General features: G+C 46.3%; 1 protein-coding gene across 1 annotated transcript; it reads right to left on the bottom strand.

Annotated features, from left to right (window-relative positions):
* Positions 1-112: 112 nt before the first annotated feature.
* LOC138798780 (selenoprotein Pb-like) lies at positions 113-15,330 on the bottom strand. Its single transcript, XM_069979376.1, has 5 exons — positions 15,246-15,330; positions 13,074-13,301; positions 6,964-7,176; positions 6,705-6,840; positions 113-911 (listed from the first exon to the last, which is right to left on the bottom strand). Exons 2-5 carry the CDS (start codon positions 13,277-13,279, stop codon positions 576-578), a joined length of 891 nt encoding a protein of 296 aa, XP_069835477.1. The 5' UTR covers positions 13,280-13,301; positions 15,246-15,330; the 3' UTR covers positions 113-575.
* Positions 15,331-16,285: the final 955 nt, after the last annotated feature.

Consider the following 16,285-nt stretch of genomic DNA (forward strand, 5'->3'; position numbering starts at 1 on the left):
CCCCCCCCCCCGCAGCCGTTTTGTCACCTCTTATCACTATATACCGCTATCACTAATACTACAGCCGCAGTGCAGTCATCCACAAACAAGTCAAATTATCACAACAGGAAACTTCTTATTACTGGATCCCCTTTAATTCCACTGTACTTTCTAATCAAATGATATTGCATTCCATATTGCTACTCTACTGCCCCCCTCAGGTGCCAGGGATAGCTACAATCTTCTGATAAGGGATGTTTACAAGGGGCGGGGCTGTGACTACTCATTTATCTTATGAGTAGTTGTCACAATTTATCAGTGTGAGCATTACTAGGCCAATAAAAGTTAGGGATGGGGATGCTGTCACCCTCCAGCCATTACAAAACTGCGATCCCCATCATGCCTGGACAGCCAAAGACAATCAGGCTATAGTTATGTTTACATCTGCGACCCCCAGTCAGTGCACGCTGGAAGTTGTAGTTTTGCAGCCGCTGGAGAACTACAGGATGGGCTGCAGTAGAAGCCTCTTGGTTGGTTACATGTCAATTGCATGATGAGAATAATATTTGTTACATATAAATCAGATTGTTGGGGTTTTAATGATGTTTTTCCTTATTTTTGATTGGTTGATGATGTTCTCTGTCATTGTTTATTGGTTGGTGATGTTCTCTATTATTGTTGATTGGTTGATGATGTTCTCTGTCATTGTTTATTGGTTGGTGATGTTCTCTATTATTGTTGATTGGTTGGTTATGTTCTTCCTCCTTTGGTTGATGATCTCTATGATTCTTCTCCTCGTGTCCCCGGCTGTGATCAGTCTTACAATGGTCGTCAGGTTTATTGTTGTCATGTTTGTTTTTAGGACACAGAGCCCCCGGCTTGGACTGTTCTTCTGCTCCTACATCTGTAGTAGTGTTACCAGAGGTCTCATTCTGTAAGACAGGAGAGGAAATACAGCTCCATTACTTCTACATAACACTACTATATAATGTATATTACCCCTACAGTATATAACACTACTATATAATGTATGTTACCTCTACTGTATGTAACACTACCATATGTATGTACACACAAAAAATTAGGGATATTTGCTTTGGGGGTGCAATTTATAGAAAATGTAAAATTTTCCACTCTAGTGATATTATATCATAGGGCATTTACGTAGGAACTATTTATCGAAATAAGAGCTAACACCAGTGGTGGGTATACCCCAACAACATGTCACTATCTCCATAACTTGTCATGTGACCTTGAGCATCAATTACAGCTTGACAATGATGTCTCATGATGTTCACAAGTCGCCTTATTGTCTACTAAGCCATGGCACCCCAGTTTTCCTGATGGGAGGCCCTTAGGTTATTGAGATTGTGGGGTATAGGGTTACGAGCCTCTATACAACGACTGAGCTGATCCAATAGGTTTTCTAGGCTGTCTCCAGCAGCCGTTCCTTAATGATATTGTGACCTTGATGAGCTGGAGTATTGTCCTCCATGAAGATAACATTAGGTCTGTGCTGTTTATGCAGTGACACAATGACTGGATTACTGATGTTATTCAGGTAGAATTGGCCTGTCACTGTACCATTTACATAGTGTAGGGCAGTTCTGTATTGACTAGACACACCTGCCCACACTGTAACACCACCCCCACTAGACACACCTGCCCACACTGTAACACCACCACCACTAGACACACCTGCCCACACTGTAACACCACCACCACTAGACACACCTGCCCACACTGTAACACCACCACCACTAGACACACCTGCCCACACTGTAACATCATCACCACTAAACACACCTGCCCACACTGTAACACCACCACCACTAGACACACCTGCCCACACTGTAACACCACCCCCACTAGACACACCTGCCCACACTGTAACACCACCACCACTAGACACACCTGCCCACACTGTAACACCACCACCACTAGACACACCTGCCCACACTGTAACACCACCACTAGACACACCTGCCCACACTGTAACACCACCACCACTAGACACACCTGCCCACACTGTAACACCACCACCACTAGACACACCTGCCCACACTGTAACACCACCACCACTAGACACACCTGCCCCCACTGTAACACCACCACTACTAGACACACCTGCCCACACTGTAACACCACCTCCACTAGACACACCTGCCCACACTGTAACACCACCACTACTAGACACACCTGCCCACACTGTAACATCACCACCACTAGACACACCTGCCCACACTGTAACACCACCACCACTAGACTCACCTGCCCACACTGTAACACCACCACCACTAGACACACCTGCCCACACTGTAACACCACCACCACTAGACACACCTGCCCCCACTGTAACACCACCACTACTAGACACACCTGCCCACACTGTAACACCACCTCCACTAGACACACCTGCCCACACTGTAACACCACCACCACTAGACACACCTGCCCACACTGTAACACCACCACCACTAGACACACCTGCCCACACTGTAACACCACCACCACTAGACACACCTGCCCACACTGTAACACCACCACCACTAGACACACCTGCCCCCACTGTAACACCACCACTACTAGACACACCTGCCCACACTGTAACACCACTTCCACTAGACACACCTGCCCACACTGTAACACCACCACCACTAGACACACCTGCCCACACTGTAACACCACCACTACTAGACACACCTGCCCACACTGTAACATCACCACTAGACACACCTGCCCACACTGTAACACCCAGGGCCGGCTCCAGGTTTTCGCGGGCCCTTGGGCGAATTAGCCTTAGGGGGCCCCTTTGTGGAGCAAATCATGTGGCCACAGCACTGAAATCTTCTGGCATCTTATCAGCTCTTTCCTTTCTTGATTGGCAGCGCAGAAAGCCAATGACTTTTTGTCCTTTAAATCATAGCACTGAATTTAACTATATGTGTTCCTCAGGAGCACATACAGTAAAAGGCTGACACCGGCAAGGGGTCCACTACAGCCAATGCATATTTATTTTGCAGACAGCATTTACGAGTGCAGTGTTCAGTGGGCAACCTGTATGTGTGGGCCTGGGAGGGACTGCCCCCTTGCTCCCCCCTAATTTTGGTACTACCATAGACAGAAAGTTTGTCAGGCTCCCATACTACTGATGGTTCCCTGCCTCCCCGCTCCGCAGTGTCACTCATCCCAGAGGCTGAAGGCAGATTTCTGGGAGTGGGACTGTCTGGGAGAAGCAGTGTCTACACCGCTCTCCCGTTCCCTGTGCAGTTGTGCTCGCGTGGGTTGCCAGCACATAAACCTCACAATATGTCTACAACATACACTATATAATATCTACAACATACACTATATAATATCTACAACATACACTATATGTACATCCTACAATACATACAGCACACATTGCATGAAGTATATGTACACCCCACATTACACACACTATACATATAATATACACCCCACAATACATATACTGTATACACCCCACAATACATACACTATACATACAGTATACGCCCCACAATACATACACTATACATACAGTATGCACCCCACAATATATACATTATACATACAGTATACACCCCACAATATATACACTATACACCCCACAATATATACGCTATACATACAGTATACACCCCACAATACATACACTATATACACCCCGCATTACACACACTATACATATAATATACACCCCACAATACATTCACTATTATACATATAACATACACCCCACAATACATATACTGTATACACCCCACAATGCATATACTGTATACACCCCACAATACATACACTATACATACAGTATACGCCCCACAATACATACACTATAGATACAGTATACACCCCACAATATATACATTATACATACAGTATACACCCCACAATATATACGCTATACATACAGTATACACCCCACAATACATACACTATATACACCCCGCATTACATACACTATACATATAGTATACACCCACAATACACAGACAATGCATACATTGCATGCACTCTATACAGAAGAGCATACATTATACTATATACACTACAGTACATATAGCATACACTACACATTATACACACCACTATATGTTTTAGCCCTGGCGCTCCTCAGTGCTTGAATGGTTGAGGACCTGGATCATGTGACTGTGATGTCACAAAAAGTCCTGCACTTTCCTTGTACAGTGTAGTAAGGACCTATGCACACATGCAGTGGCTTTGCTGGATATTTCTACCACACTGACCTGCAGCTGGTGGATGTGAAGCACGCAGCTCCCCTGCCCCTTCCTCTCTCACAGGTATTGTGATGCAGCCGTCCGGTGCTGCTTCTGTGTGAGCCTTCAGCCCGTGCAGTAGCAGGATCACATACAGACTGTGGTCTCTGCTTCATGGCAGGATTGCAGGGAAACAGTGTATTAACACCTACAGTCACCACAGGAGAGTGTGACTAACTACACAGGTCCTCTTTAGTCCCTGCAGCCCAGCCAAATCTCCCTCCGGTCGTTCTATCTATATTAGCCAGCAGACTTGCAATACCCCTGCTGGGCCCCTAGAGGTGCTGTGGGCCCCGGCACTTGCCCTAGTCAGCCGGGTGCTGACGCCGGCCCTGGTAACACCACCCCCACTAGACACACCTGCCCACACTGTTAACACCACCACCACTAGACACACCTGCCCACACTGTAACACCACCACCACTAGACACACCTGCCCACACTGTAACACCACCACCACTAGACACACCTGCCCACACTGTAACACCACCACTAGACACACCTGCCCACACTGTAACATCATCACCACTAGACACACCTGCCCACACTGTAACAGCACCACCACTAGACACACCTGCCCACACTGTAACACCACCACCACTAGACACACCTGCCCACACTGTAACATCACCACCACTAGACACACCTGCCCACACTGTAACACCACCACCACTAGACACACCTGCCCACACTGTAACACCACCACTAGACACACCTGCCCACACTGTAACACCACCACCACTAGACACACCTGCCCACACTGTAAAACCACCACTAGACACACCTGCCCACACTGTAACACCACCTCCACTAGACACACCTGCCCACACTGTAACTCCACAACCACTAGACACACCTGCCCACACTGTAACACCACCTCCACTAGACACACCTGCCCACACTGTAACACCACCACCACTAGACACACCTGCCCACACTGTAACACCACCACTAGACACACCTGCCCACACTGTAACATCACCACCACTAGACACACCTGCCCACACTGTAACACCACCACCACTAGACACACCTGCCTACACTGTAACACCACCACTAGACACACCTGCCCACACTGTAACACCACCTCCACTAGACACACCTGCCCACACTGTAACTCCACAACCACTAGACACACCTGCCCACACTGTAACACCACCTCCACTAGACACACCTGCCCACACTGTAACACCACCACCACTAGACACACCTGCCCACACTGTAACACCACCACTAGACACACCTGCCCACACTGTAACACCACCTCCACTAGACACACCTGCCCACTGTAACTCCACAACCACTAGACACACCTGCCCACACTGTAACACCACCTCCACTAGACACACCTGCCCACACTGTAACTCCACAACCACTAGACACACCTGCCCACACTGTAACACCACCTCCACTAGACACACCTGCCCACACTGTAACACCACCACCACTAGACACACCTGCCCACACTGTAACACCACCACCACTAGACACACCTGCCCACACTGTAACACCAGCACCACTAGACACACCTGCCCACACTGTAACATCACCACTAGACACACCTGCCCACACTGTAACACCACCACCACCACTAGACACACCTGCCCACACTGTAACACCACCACCACTAGACACACCTGCCCACACTATAACACCACCACTACTAGACACACCTGCCCACACTGTAACACCACCACCACTAGACACACCTGCCCACACTGTAACACCACCACCACTAGACACACCTGCCCACACTGTAACACCACCACCACTAGACACACCTGCCCACACTGTTTGGTTTGGTGATCTCGTCATTAGGAGGCACCCCTTAGCAATGGGTTTCCTTCCCAGGAGGGATATCTAGCTATTTGGGTAGGTGCACATGTCAATTCTTTTGGCAGATGACGGAATTCGCCAGCATTTATCATTGAGTCTATGGAACTGGTGAAACTTCAAGCGGAAATTGAAACGGCTGCTGAAGACTGGGGAATCTCACATGGAGCGGGCTGCGCTTTCTCCAGACCTAAACAGTATAGAGGCTGGTAACTCTGTACCCCAGAACTTCAATGACTTGAGGGCTGCCCTTTAAGAAGAGTGGGATGCCGGGCCTCAGCAGACAATAAGGCGACTTGTGAACAGTATGAGATGTAACTATCAAGCGGTAATTGACGCTCAAGGACACATAAGTTATAGAGACAGTGACATGTTATTGGGGTATACCAATCACTGGTGTTGGCTTTTGTTTCAATACATTGTGTGAGATGAGGAAATCACCATTGCCACTTCTACATAAATTTCCCTTGATATAATATCACTGGAGCGGGAACTTTTTATGTTTTCAATAATTTTCTCCCATGGGCCAACTATCCCTAACTTTTTGTGAGCAGTGTATATATCAGGTCTCATCTTGGACCCTTAGATTTCTGATGATTTTTTTTTTACCATCCTTGTGATGTTTGTATAGAAGCTGCAGTTCTGACAATAATCTTCATAGTAGGTGGAGTTGATGGCGGCCTCTACATACGGGAAGTGCAGGTAGCTGAGAGGGAGCCGGATGTGGAAGGTGAGACGGCCGCACCTGAGGAACAGAAACATTATTACAGAGTGCTCAGGGGATTGGCACAGTAGAGCGAACACGGGATAGCATCCCCACATGGAGTGCCCACCATCCAGAGGCGGCCATATACCCACACACACGCACCGATCATATATCAAGAAGTCGTCTTTGCCTCCGTTTAGTATCTCCCACACGTCCTCCTGGTCAGGCAGCTGCTGGTACACAGACATCCCCGGAGGAGTTCTGCTCTGCAGCACTGGGAAAAGGAGCTTTGACGTGATGCTCTGGTCATTGACGATAATGTAACTTATGTTGGTAATGCCTCGACTGGCCAGCTTATCCCGCAGTGGACCCATGCTGAAAGACAAGAGCGACACATTGTTACTGCAGCGCCATTCATCCGCTCTAAGACATGTGATGCTCTGAAATCTATAACTGCCACATTCTAACATAGTAAGTATATACATTTCTTACTATTTTCAGGACCTCTGCTAACTGTCAGTGACTAGAAACCTTAAGTCCTAGTCCTCCTCAAGGGCAGACATGTCAATGAAGCATGTGCAGCCATCTGCCATGACAAAGGGGTCCCAGCCCAGGTGGGATAGTGAGTGTTCAAGGGACCCTCTCCACTGGCCCTATAATGTTAGGGTGAGGGGCAAGTAAGCACCAAGAACCAGCATTAAAAAGGGGCCCTTAATATAGTCTTCTCTGGGGCCCCTCTTATGTCTGTATATGCATCCAGTCCTGCCACAGAGCACGTTGGTTTTGTACAAGAGATTGGTGTCCGTAAGAAATCTATACCTGGGATCCAGAGTATATTAGGAAATGGGGTAAAGTTGCCAGAGGTAAGTGAACCCCTATAATTCACTGGATTACTGCTTGGTTACCAGTAGAATGTGATCTGAAAGTCACAAATATAGACAAACACAGTGTAACTGAACTAATAACACTCAGACGGTCGCATTGTTCATGCCTTTTAACGGAGCACATTGGCCACATGTTCACAGGGCAGGGAGAAAAGGTAGGTATTCCGCTCAAACATAACTTTTCATATGCTGCTGACCATGGTGAGACTAACAATTCATTTCATACTTGTTATTGTCTATTCAGTCTCCTTCCCCCAGTTCTTAGCTGCTGCTTTCTGAATACCCAAAAATCTGTGTGTGAGCCTCTCTCTCTGTCTCCCCCTCCTCCCCCCTTCTTCCAAGACGGCTTTATCTGCAACATTGTAGCTTTTTTGTAATGCTGGGAGGGTTATTCTGAGGTCAAGTTGCTGATGAACTCACTGTGATTATCCCGCCCTGCATATGCAAAGCTGCTACAATGTTGCAGATAAAGCCTGTCAGGGAAGGAGGAGGAGGCGGAGACATAGAGAAAGGCTCTCACACAGATTTTTGTGTTTTTAGCAGAAAGCAGTAGCTAAAAACTGGGTGAAGGAGACTAAATAGCAGGGCCGGCGTTAGGGGGGGGGCAGACAGGGCAAATGCCCAGGGCCCCCATGCCCTGGGGGCCCCCTACGGCGGTTACAGTATGTGTCAGGGGCAGGAGTGCACAGACAGCGTCCTGCAGGCTCTGGCAGTGATCCCTGGCTACAGCTGATGGCTGATATCAGGGGTCACATAGAGGCTGCAGGACCCCCTCTGCTCCAGAGTGTGCTTCCTCCCCTCCCCTTCCCTCCAGCTTCACTGCACCTTGTGACTTCCTCTGTGTCACATGGTGTAATATTACAGCAGTCGGGACATGGAGGAGAGGGCTGCAGGCTGCAGTGTGAGGATCCCAGCCTGCTGCATGGACATTAGAGGATGCACCATTACTTCCAGCATGCTGCCAGTGGTAGTAAGTATACTGTATATGTAGTGTGTAGTGTGTATAAATGTAGGTGTATGAGGGATGAATGTAGTGTGTGTTACATGTCTGTCTGTGTACTGTATGGACTGTATGGTTTTGATTTGTATGTGTTTTCATGGATGTGTTAGTGTGTGTGTATATATATATATATATATATATATATATATATATTGTATAGTGTGTGTGTGTGTGTATTAGCACTGCTGACTCCACTGTCCAACAGAGGTGTAGAAGTGAATAGACTGTATATAGGAGCTGCAGCCATTGTCCGGCCTCATCCGTCCTATGTAATTGCTGCCGGTGACCACTGAGGCCGCTGATTGGCTGCAGCTCCTATGTATAGTGTATGATGATGTCACTAAGGCAATACGGTGTGTTTTATTGAGAAAAAAATAAGGTGGTATTCAGTCACTGGTGGTGGTCACTGTATGGGGGTAATATTAGTCTGTATATAGTGTATATAGAGTCATTATGTATGCATTATATACAGAACTATATTATGTGGTGGTCAGTCTATGGCAGTAATATTGGTCTGTTTATAGAATGTATAGTGTCATTATGTGGCGGTTATGGTGTGGTGCTAATATTGGTCTGTATATAGAGTCATTATGTGGCGGTCAGTCTATGGCGGTAATATTGGTCTGTATATAGAGTCTTTATGTGGTGGTCAGTCTATGGTGGTAATATTGGTCTGTATATAGAGTCATTATGTGGTGGTCAGTCTATGGCGGTAATATTGGATTGTATATAGTGTATATAGAGTCATTATGTGGTGGTCAGTCTATGGCGGTAATATTGGTCTGTATATAGTGTATATAGAGTCATTATGTGGTGGTCACTCTATGGCAGTAATATTGGTCTGTATATAGTGTATATAGAGTCATTATGTGGTGGTCAGTCTATGGTGGTAATATTGGTCTGTATATAGAGTCTTTATGTGGCGTCATGGTATGGTTCTAATATTGGTCTGTATATAGAGTCATTACGCTGTGGTCACTCTATGGTAGTAATATTGGCCTGTATATAGTGTGTTTTCTTCAATAACAGTTTGGAGGTAATATTTGGTCCTGATATAGTGATTTTTTTTAATTTATTTTTAAAAACAATTCATATAAATAGTTCTTGTGTTTACAACACTAGCGGCAGTCCTGGCATGTACAGTAGCGGCAGTCCTGGCATGTACAGTAGCGGCAGTCCCGGCATCTAGCGGCAGTCCTGGCATGTACAGTAGCGGCAGTCCCGGCATGTACAGTAGCGGCAGTCCCGGCATGTACAGTAGCGGCAGTCCTGGCATGTAACCTTCTGAACTGACTCAATGTGAATAAGGGCTCTAATACACGGAGCGAAACTTGTTCGAATCCGGACGATATCGGTCTGTGTAATAAAGACAACACACATCAACTGATCGTTTTCTTTTGGCAAGTTTAAAAATCATTGGCTGATGTGCATATAAAATAATAAAGCTGTTGCTTACCTGATCATGTTCCTGGTGTCCTCAGGCTTTGTCTGTTTGTTATGGCCAGTGATTGCCTGAGCGGCCTGTCACCTCAGAGAGGGGACTAGAAGTGAGAGCTGCAGCTGCGGTGACTGGAGGATCCCACAGACAAGGCCTGAGGACACCAGGGAACGTGATCAGGTAGTATATATATATCTTAATTATTAACTATATACAGCAAGGGCTGCACAGACATCACTAATGATAGATTATATATATGCAGCCTTTGCTGCACAATAATTGAGCCATGTGGTTGGCTCTGTAAGCCAGCTCCATTCTACTAGATTGGCGCTCACTTCTCCGGAATATCAGGCCGTGTAGTACGGCCCTTATACTGTCCGTACACTTTCAGTAGCTGCTGGCTGAACATTCCTTCAGCTGACAATTCTCTTTCCCATCCGGCCCCGTCCTCCCCATACACAGGAATGTTCGGCACAGATGAGTGTTCCTGTGTCCTCTATAAGAGGGATAAGCTATAGCCAGACAGATCTGATGGTGGCTTATCTCTCTGACAACAAAGAGGTTGGGTGTTGATTTTCCATCAAGTCCGACCCCCTATGTCCACTGATATCATCTGTCAGACTGTCCAGAGAGCCCCATACACCTTACACTGATGGCCGAACCCACCACGAGCAGCAGTTACCACCAACAAAAGTGTAAAATGTATGGGGACCTTAAATTGTTGCTACAATATTTCAGCATATGGGGCCCCACCTTCAACTTTGCCCAGGGCCACATTTAGTCTAAAACCGGCCCTGCTAAATAGATAATAACAAGTGGGGAATGAATTGTTAGTCTCACCATGGGCAGCAACATATTAAAAGTTATGTTTGAGTGGAATACCCCTTTAAGAGAACTTCTCGCATTTTGGACTAGACAAGTTAAAGTCACTGACCTTAAAGGGAACCTGTCACCCCCCGTACCGGGGTGACAGGTTCCCAACCCCCCGTTAGAGACCCCTATACTTACCTCATCCCGCCGGGTCCCGCTTCTGGATTCGGTCGGGTCCCGGAGATCTCAGCCGCTGCAGCCCGGCGCGCGCGCTGACAGATGAGTCCAACGCTCATAGAGAATGACGGAGCGCTGGACTCTCCTGTCATTCTCTATGGGTGTTGGACTCATCTGTCAGCACGCGCGCCGGGCTGCAGCGGCTGAGATCTCCGGGACCCGACCGAATCCAGAAGCGGGACCCGGCGGGATGAGGTAAGTATAGGGGTCTCTAACGGGGGGTCGGGAGCCTGTCACCCCGGCATGGGGGGTGACAGGTTCCCTTTAAAAGGGTGCACAGGCGGGGCAGCGACGTCCACTCACCTCCCAGGTTCCAACGGCCGCTCCCGTATCACGGCGCTCCAGTCCCCGCTGCCCGTCTGCTTCCTGGTCTCTGACGCGGGCTTGAGACATGGCGTTTCAAGTCCGCTCAGCCAGTCATTGAGGGAGGTGGGATCCTGCCTCTGTCACTGACTGGCTGAGCGGACTTGAAACTCGCTGCCCTCAGCCACCTTCTCCCTGGCCAGATCGAACACCCCCCACCCCCGCCGGAGTACCCCTTTAAAACCTTATGGAGGTGCAGTGGTCTAAAAAACTGACATCTGAAACACATTTGTAGAGAGGAAGGATCCAGAATTCCTCTTGAATGTTGTGTAATACTTATTCTCGGCTAAAAGGAAGTGTTTAGTGGAAGTGATTGCTGCTAAAAAGGAGAGCACTTATGTTTTCCTTGCACTGTGGATGTTTACTCAATGCTCCCAATAAAAGACATGGATGACACAACTGTCTGAGTATTATAAGTTTAGTTACAACGTGTTTGTCTGCAATTGTAATTTTATTAGTAATCAGTGTAGAATTACAGGCTTTTCACCTACTTTTTCTGTAAATGTCTGGCATAATTCTGTTATAAGGGAATAGAAAGCAGTCTGATCATTGCGGATAAAGTCCAGGGGATCCACAGATCCATGGTGGTCATCCTGTTGTATCACTCCCGCTACAGGAATATGTGGCAGGTGACGTCACCTTGTCATGAGACCAGATAGATAACATCGCTGGGTGGATGAGGGAGAGGTCTCTATGCTGAGTGATTGCTGGGGGTCTGACAGCTCTCAATGACAGGCAGGGCAATGCCTGATCCTTCCTGTCACATGTACAGGCAGGCAGACTACATGAAAATCACTGCAGAGGAAGAACAGGTCCGCTCTCTAGTGGTCATACTTCAGTACAACACCTAATACAGTCCTGCTTCCTATGACTAATGATCCATCACTCCTATCATCCCTGACACCAGGAGTTTACATTCTAATCCCCTAACTCTCACACACTGTATTACTCCCATCCTCCCTGACCCCAGAAGCTCACAATCTAATATGCCTACCACTTTCACACACGGTTTCACTCCCATCATCCCTGACACTAGAAGCTCATAATATAATCCCCATATCACACACACAACGTACCACTGCCGTTATCAGTGACCTCAGGGGCTCACCATCTAATCCCCCTATCAGACACAAGGTATCACTCCCATGATCCCTGTCCCATGTTCACATGTGCAGGGTATAGACATAACATCAGGGTCATATTGGTCCACAGGGTACGTAGCCCATGGCGGTGGTAAATACGACCTTTGTCTGGTTAATATTTACATGGAATTTCATGTTTTAAGAGCAAAACAAAATGTTTCATCTCTACCAGAAAGCTGTGCTGTCACTGATAACCTATAACCTAACCTGCACAGTAATTTATCATGAATAGCTATGGCAAGTGCTGGATTACATTCCAGATTATTGACCAGTTATAGGTAAACCTGTCTGTTAAACTTCGGGAAGCCCAAAAACCAAAAGTTTTCTGACAATTTAGATCACCACATGGTTTTGTGCCTGGTTATAAGTATTTTTTTATTCCCCCTTCAATAACTTACTTGGCCGCCTGGACAAGGCAGAAGCCACAGCTGGCCTGGAGAAGCGCCACCACCGTCACCTGACCAATGGACTGCTCCATGGGCTTCTCGTCCCCAATGCTCCAATGAGGTGGTTGCTTACAAAGCGATGTTCCATTGGGCGCCGAGGAGACGACAGCCAGGAACCCCAGAAGAAAGGTAATTACAAGAGAGCGGTCCCCCATCATAGACACCGAACACTTAACAAAACTAATAGGGGGGAAAAAGTTAGCTCAATGCATGATCATCTTAAAGGAACAGTAACCACAAAAATTCAGTATTCAGTTTAATACAGAATTATGCCCCTATTTCACGGGTCATTTAGAGGAGCAAACGAGCGCTCTCATCGCTCGTTTGCTCCTCATTCCCCGCTCGCTGCCGCCGCTGTTCAACGCAGCAGCAGCGAGCGGATGAGTGCGGGAGGAGCGGCGGGTAGCTGCGGGGGGGGGCTGCCCGGGTGATCGCTGATCGTCCGGGCAGCCCATAGGATACAGCAGTGTCGGCTGCCGATGCTCCTATTCAACGGAGCGACGGCAGCAGATCGTTGCTGTATCAGTCGCTTGTTTTTCAACATGTTGAAAAACAAGCAACTGCAACGATCAGCCGACATGATCGATGTCGGCTGATCATTGCACTCTATTCCACGGGACGATTATCGTCCGTAACGTCCGATATCGGCCGAATACGGACGATAATCGTTCCGTGGAATAGGGCCTTTAGAAAAACATAGCTCCCTTCTTTCAGAAACAGCGCCACTCTTGTACTCAGTTAGGGTATGTGGATCACCTGCCACAGATTCCACAGCTCGCGGCCGTGCGCATCTCCCCCTGTGCCATAGACTCTATTCTTCGGGCAGACGGCGGAATCTGCCTGCATAGAATAGAGAGTATGGCACAGGCAGAGATGCGCACGGCCGTGAGCTGCAGAATCGGTGGCAGGTGATCCACCCGGGTTCCCTAGTGTGCACATACCCTCAGTGTGTAGTATTGCAGCTCTAATTGTAATACCACACACAATCCGAGAACAGCTGTGGCGCTGTTTCTGGAAGAAAGCGGCTATGTTTACCTAATCCTGTCCAATGCCGATAATCATATCACTGGGTAAACTGACGTACTAACACCATGTATGTAGATCCGACTGTACGGACCCTACTGGAGACCGCAGCAAGTAAAAACCATCCATAATAATTAAAAAATTAGATTTCAACTAAAACATGTAAGTTAAATGTTTAATTCAAAACTTAAAGGTGCAAAAGTTCTAAAAATTAAAAAAATCTGTTTTTTTTTTTCTTTTCACTGTTTATACTTTCTGTATTAACTTCTTCTATAAAATTTTAATAAAAAGTATTGAAAGTTAATAAATAATGTAAAAATAGAAAACAAAAAAAAGTTTCAAGCAATTTTTCTCTGCATATTTCCAGACGTTTAGGTCTTAAAAATTCATAATTTAAAAAAAAAAAAATAATAATGATTTTTTTTATACAGTTTTTTTATGTGCATATATAACTATAAATGCTAACATATTAGAATATACATAGACTTCACTTTATTTATGATATCAGGGTCAATGTTTTTATAATTACACATTTTAAAATTTTCAAATATTTAAGAATTGTTCCATTTTTTTTTTTTATATTTTATGTAAATATAATATTACATTACGCAACACATAGACCCCAAGATCTCTGATACCAGAGTCAATGTTTCTTGGCCAGTTGTTCCCATAGATTATAACATATTACTATACATAGAATTCAGGATCTGTGATATCAGGGTCAGAATTACAGATGAGCGAACCGGGTTTGGTTTCGAGTCCATCCGAACCCGAACGTTCGGCATTTGATTAGCGGTGGCTGCTGAACTTGGATAAAGCTCTAAGGTTGTCTGGAAAACATGGATACAGCCAATGACTATATTGATGTTTTCTACATAGCCTTAGGACTTTATCCAAGTTCAGCAGCCACCGCTAATCAAATGCCAAACGTTCGGGTTCGGATGGACTCGAGCATGCTCGAGGTTTGCTCATCTCTAGTCAGAATGTTTCTTTTTATATATGTTATATATATATAAGTTATAAATGTTAAACTTTTCAAATATTTTAGAATTGTTAGAATTCTATGTTAGATTGTACGCATATAATATAAGATCTGCTCACCGTGTGCTTCGCTGCTCCCTGACGGCCGCTGTGTCTTTCCAGCTGATGTTGGTTGCAATTTGTGACACAATCTGCCCAGGACTGTTGCACTTTACCCCTGGGGGCAGGGCTGGAGCCCCAACCCCCACCGTGTCATGAAGGACATTGAGCCCCAGAGCGGGGGCTGCAGCGGGGGTCAGGATGGGGGTGGGGGTGATGGCTGCAGGTCACAGACATTACAGAATCTTTGTCGACAGACTTTTTGTTTGAATGACATTCTTATGTTTTTCAGTGAAATCTCCTGTTAAATCTTGGAGACATAACACAGGGGCATGTAGTGTCTCCAGCAGATCTATAATATATACTGTATACTCTCTGCTTATAAATCACCACTTAGCAACTGTACAGGGACAGGGCGCCTTGGGCAAAAGCAACACAGTTTGTAGGTGTGATAGAGCAACCTCAATGGTGTCCACCCCAAATAACCACCCACAAAGCCCCTGTGCCCCTGTGCCCCTTGGTTACTCAGAAGTCACATCAGTCTGTACGATACATGTGGTGGCAGCAGAAAGCCCTGGAACAGAATGGCCGCCATTTAATGGCAAATATTTGCTGTTATTTTAAAACAACGGCTGTTATATTGAAATAATGGTAGTTATTTACTGTTATATGGCGGCCATCCACTCAATTTCAACATTGTGTGGACAGATCCTTTCTGTGTTTTTAATCCACTCCTGGTTTTGGTTGCAATATGAGGACCACAATACTGACTGAAATATACGTAGTGTTTTGGAGTGGATTAAAAACACAGAAAGGCTCTGTCCACACAATGTTGAAATTGAGTGGATGGCCGCCATATAACAGTAAATAACGGCCATTATTTCAATATAACAGCCGTTGTTTTAAAATAACAGCAAATATTTGCCATTTAATGGCGGCCATCCACTCAATTTCAACATTGTGTGGACAGAGCCTTTTTGTGTTTTCAATCCACTCCTGGTTTTGGTTGCAATATGAGGACCACAATACTGACTGAAATATACGTAGTGTGAACCCAGCCT

This window comes from Dendropsophus ebraccatus, chromosome 8 (genome assembly GCF_027789765.1).
Source record: "Dendropsophus ebraccatus isolate aDenEbr1 chromosome 8, aDenEbr1.pat, whole genome shotgun sequence".
Lineage (NCBI taxonomy): Eukaryota > Metazoa > Chordata > Amphibia > Anura > Hylidae > Dendropsophus > Dendropsophus ebraccatus.

Excerpts from the sequence above, each read along its gene's own strand:
- LOC138798780 (XM_069979376.1), bottom strand. The coding sequence starts at position 13,279 with ATGATGGGGGACCGCTCTCTTGTAATTACCTTTCTTCTGGGGTTCCTG. Across the intron at positions 7,177-13,073 it reads TGCCTTGTCCAGGCGGCCAA|CATGGGTCCACTGCGGGATA; the intron begins GTAAGTTATTGA and ends CTTGTCTTTCAG. Across the intron at positions 6,841-6,963 it reads GACTTCTTGATATATGATCG|GTGCGGCCGTCTCACCTTCC; the intron begins GTGCGTGTGTGT and ends TCTGTTCCTCAG.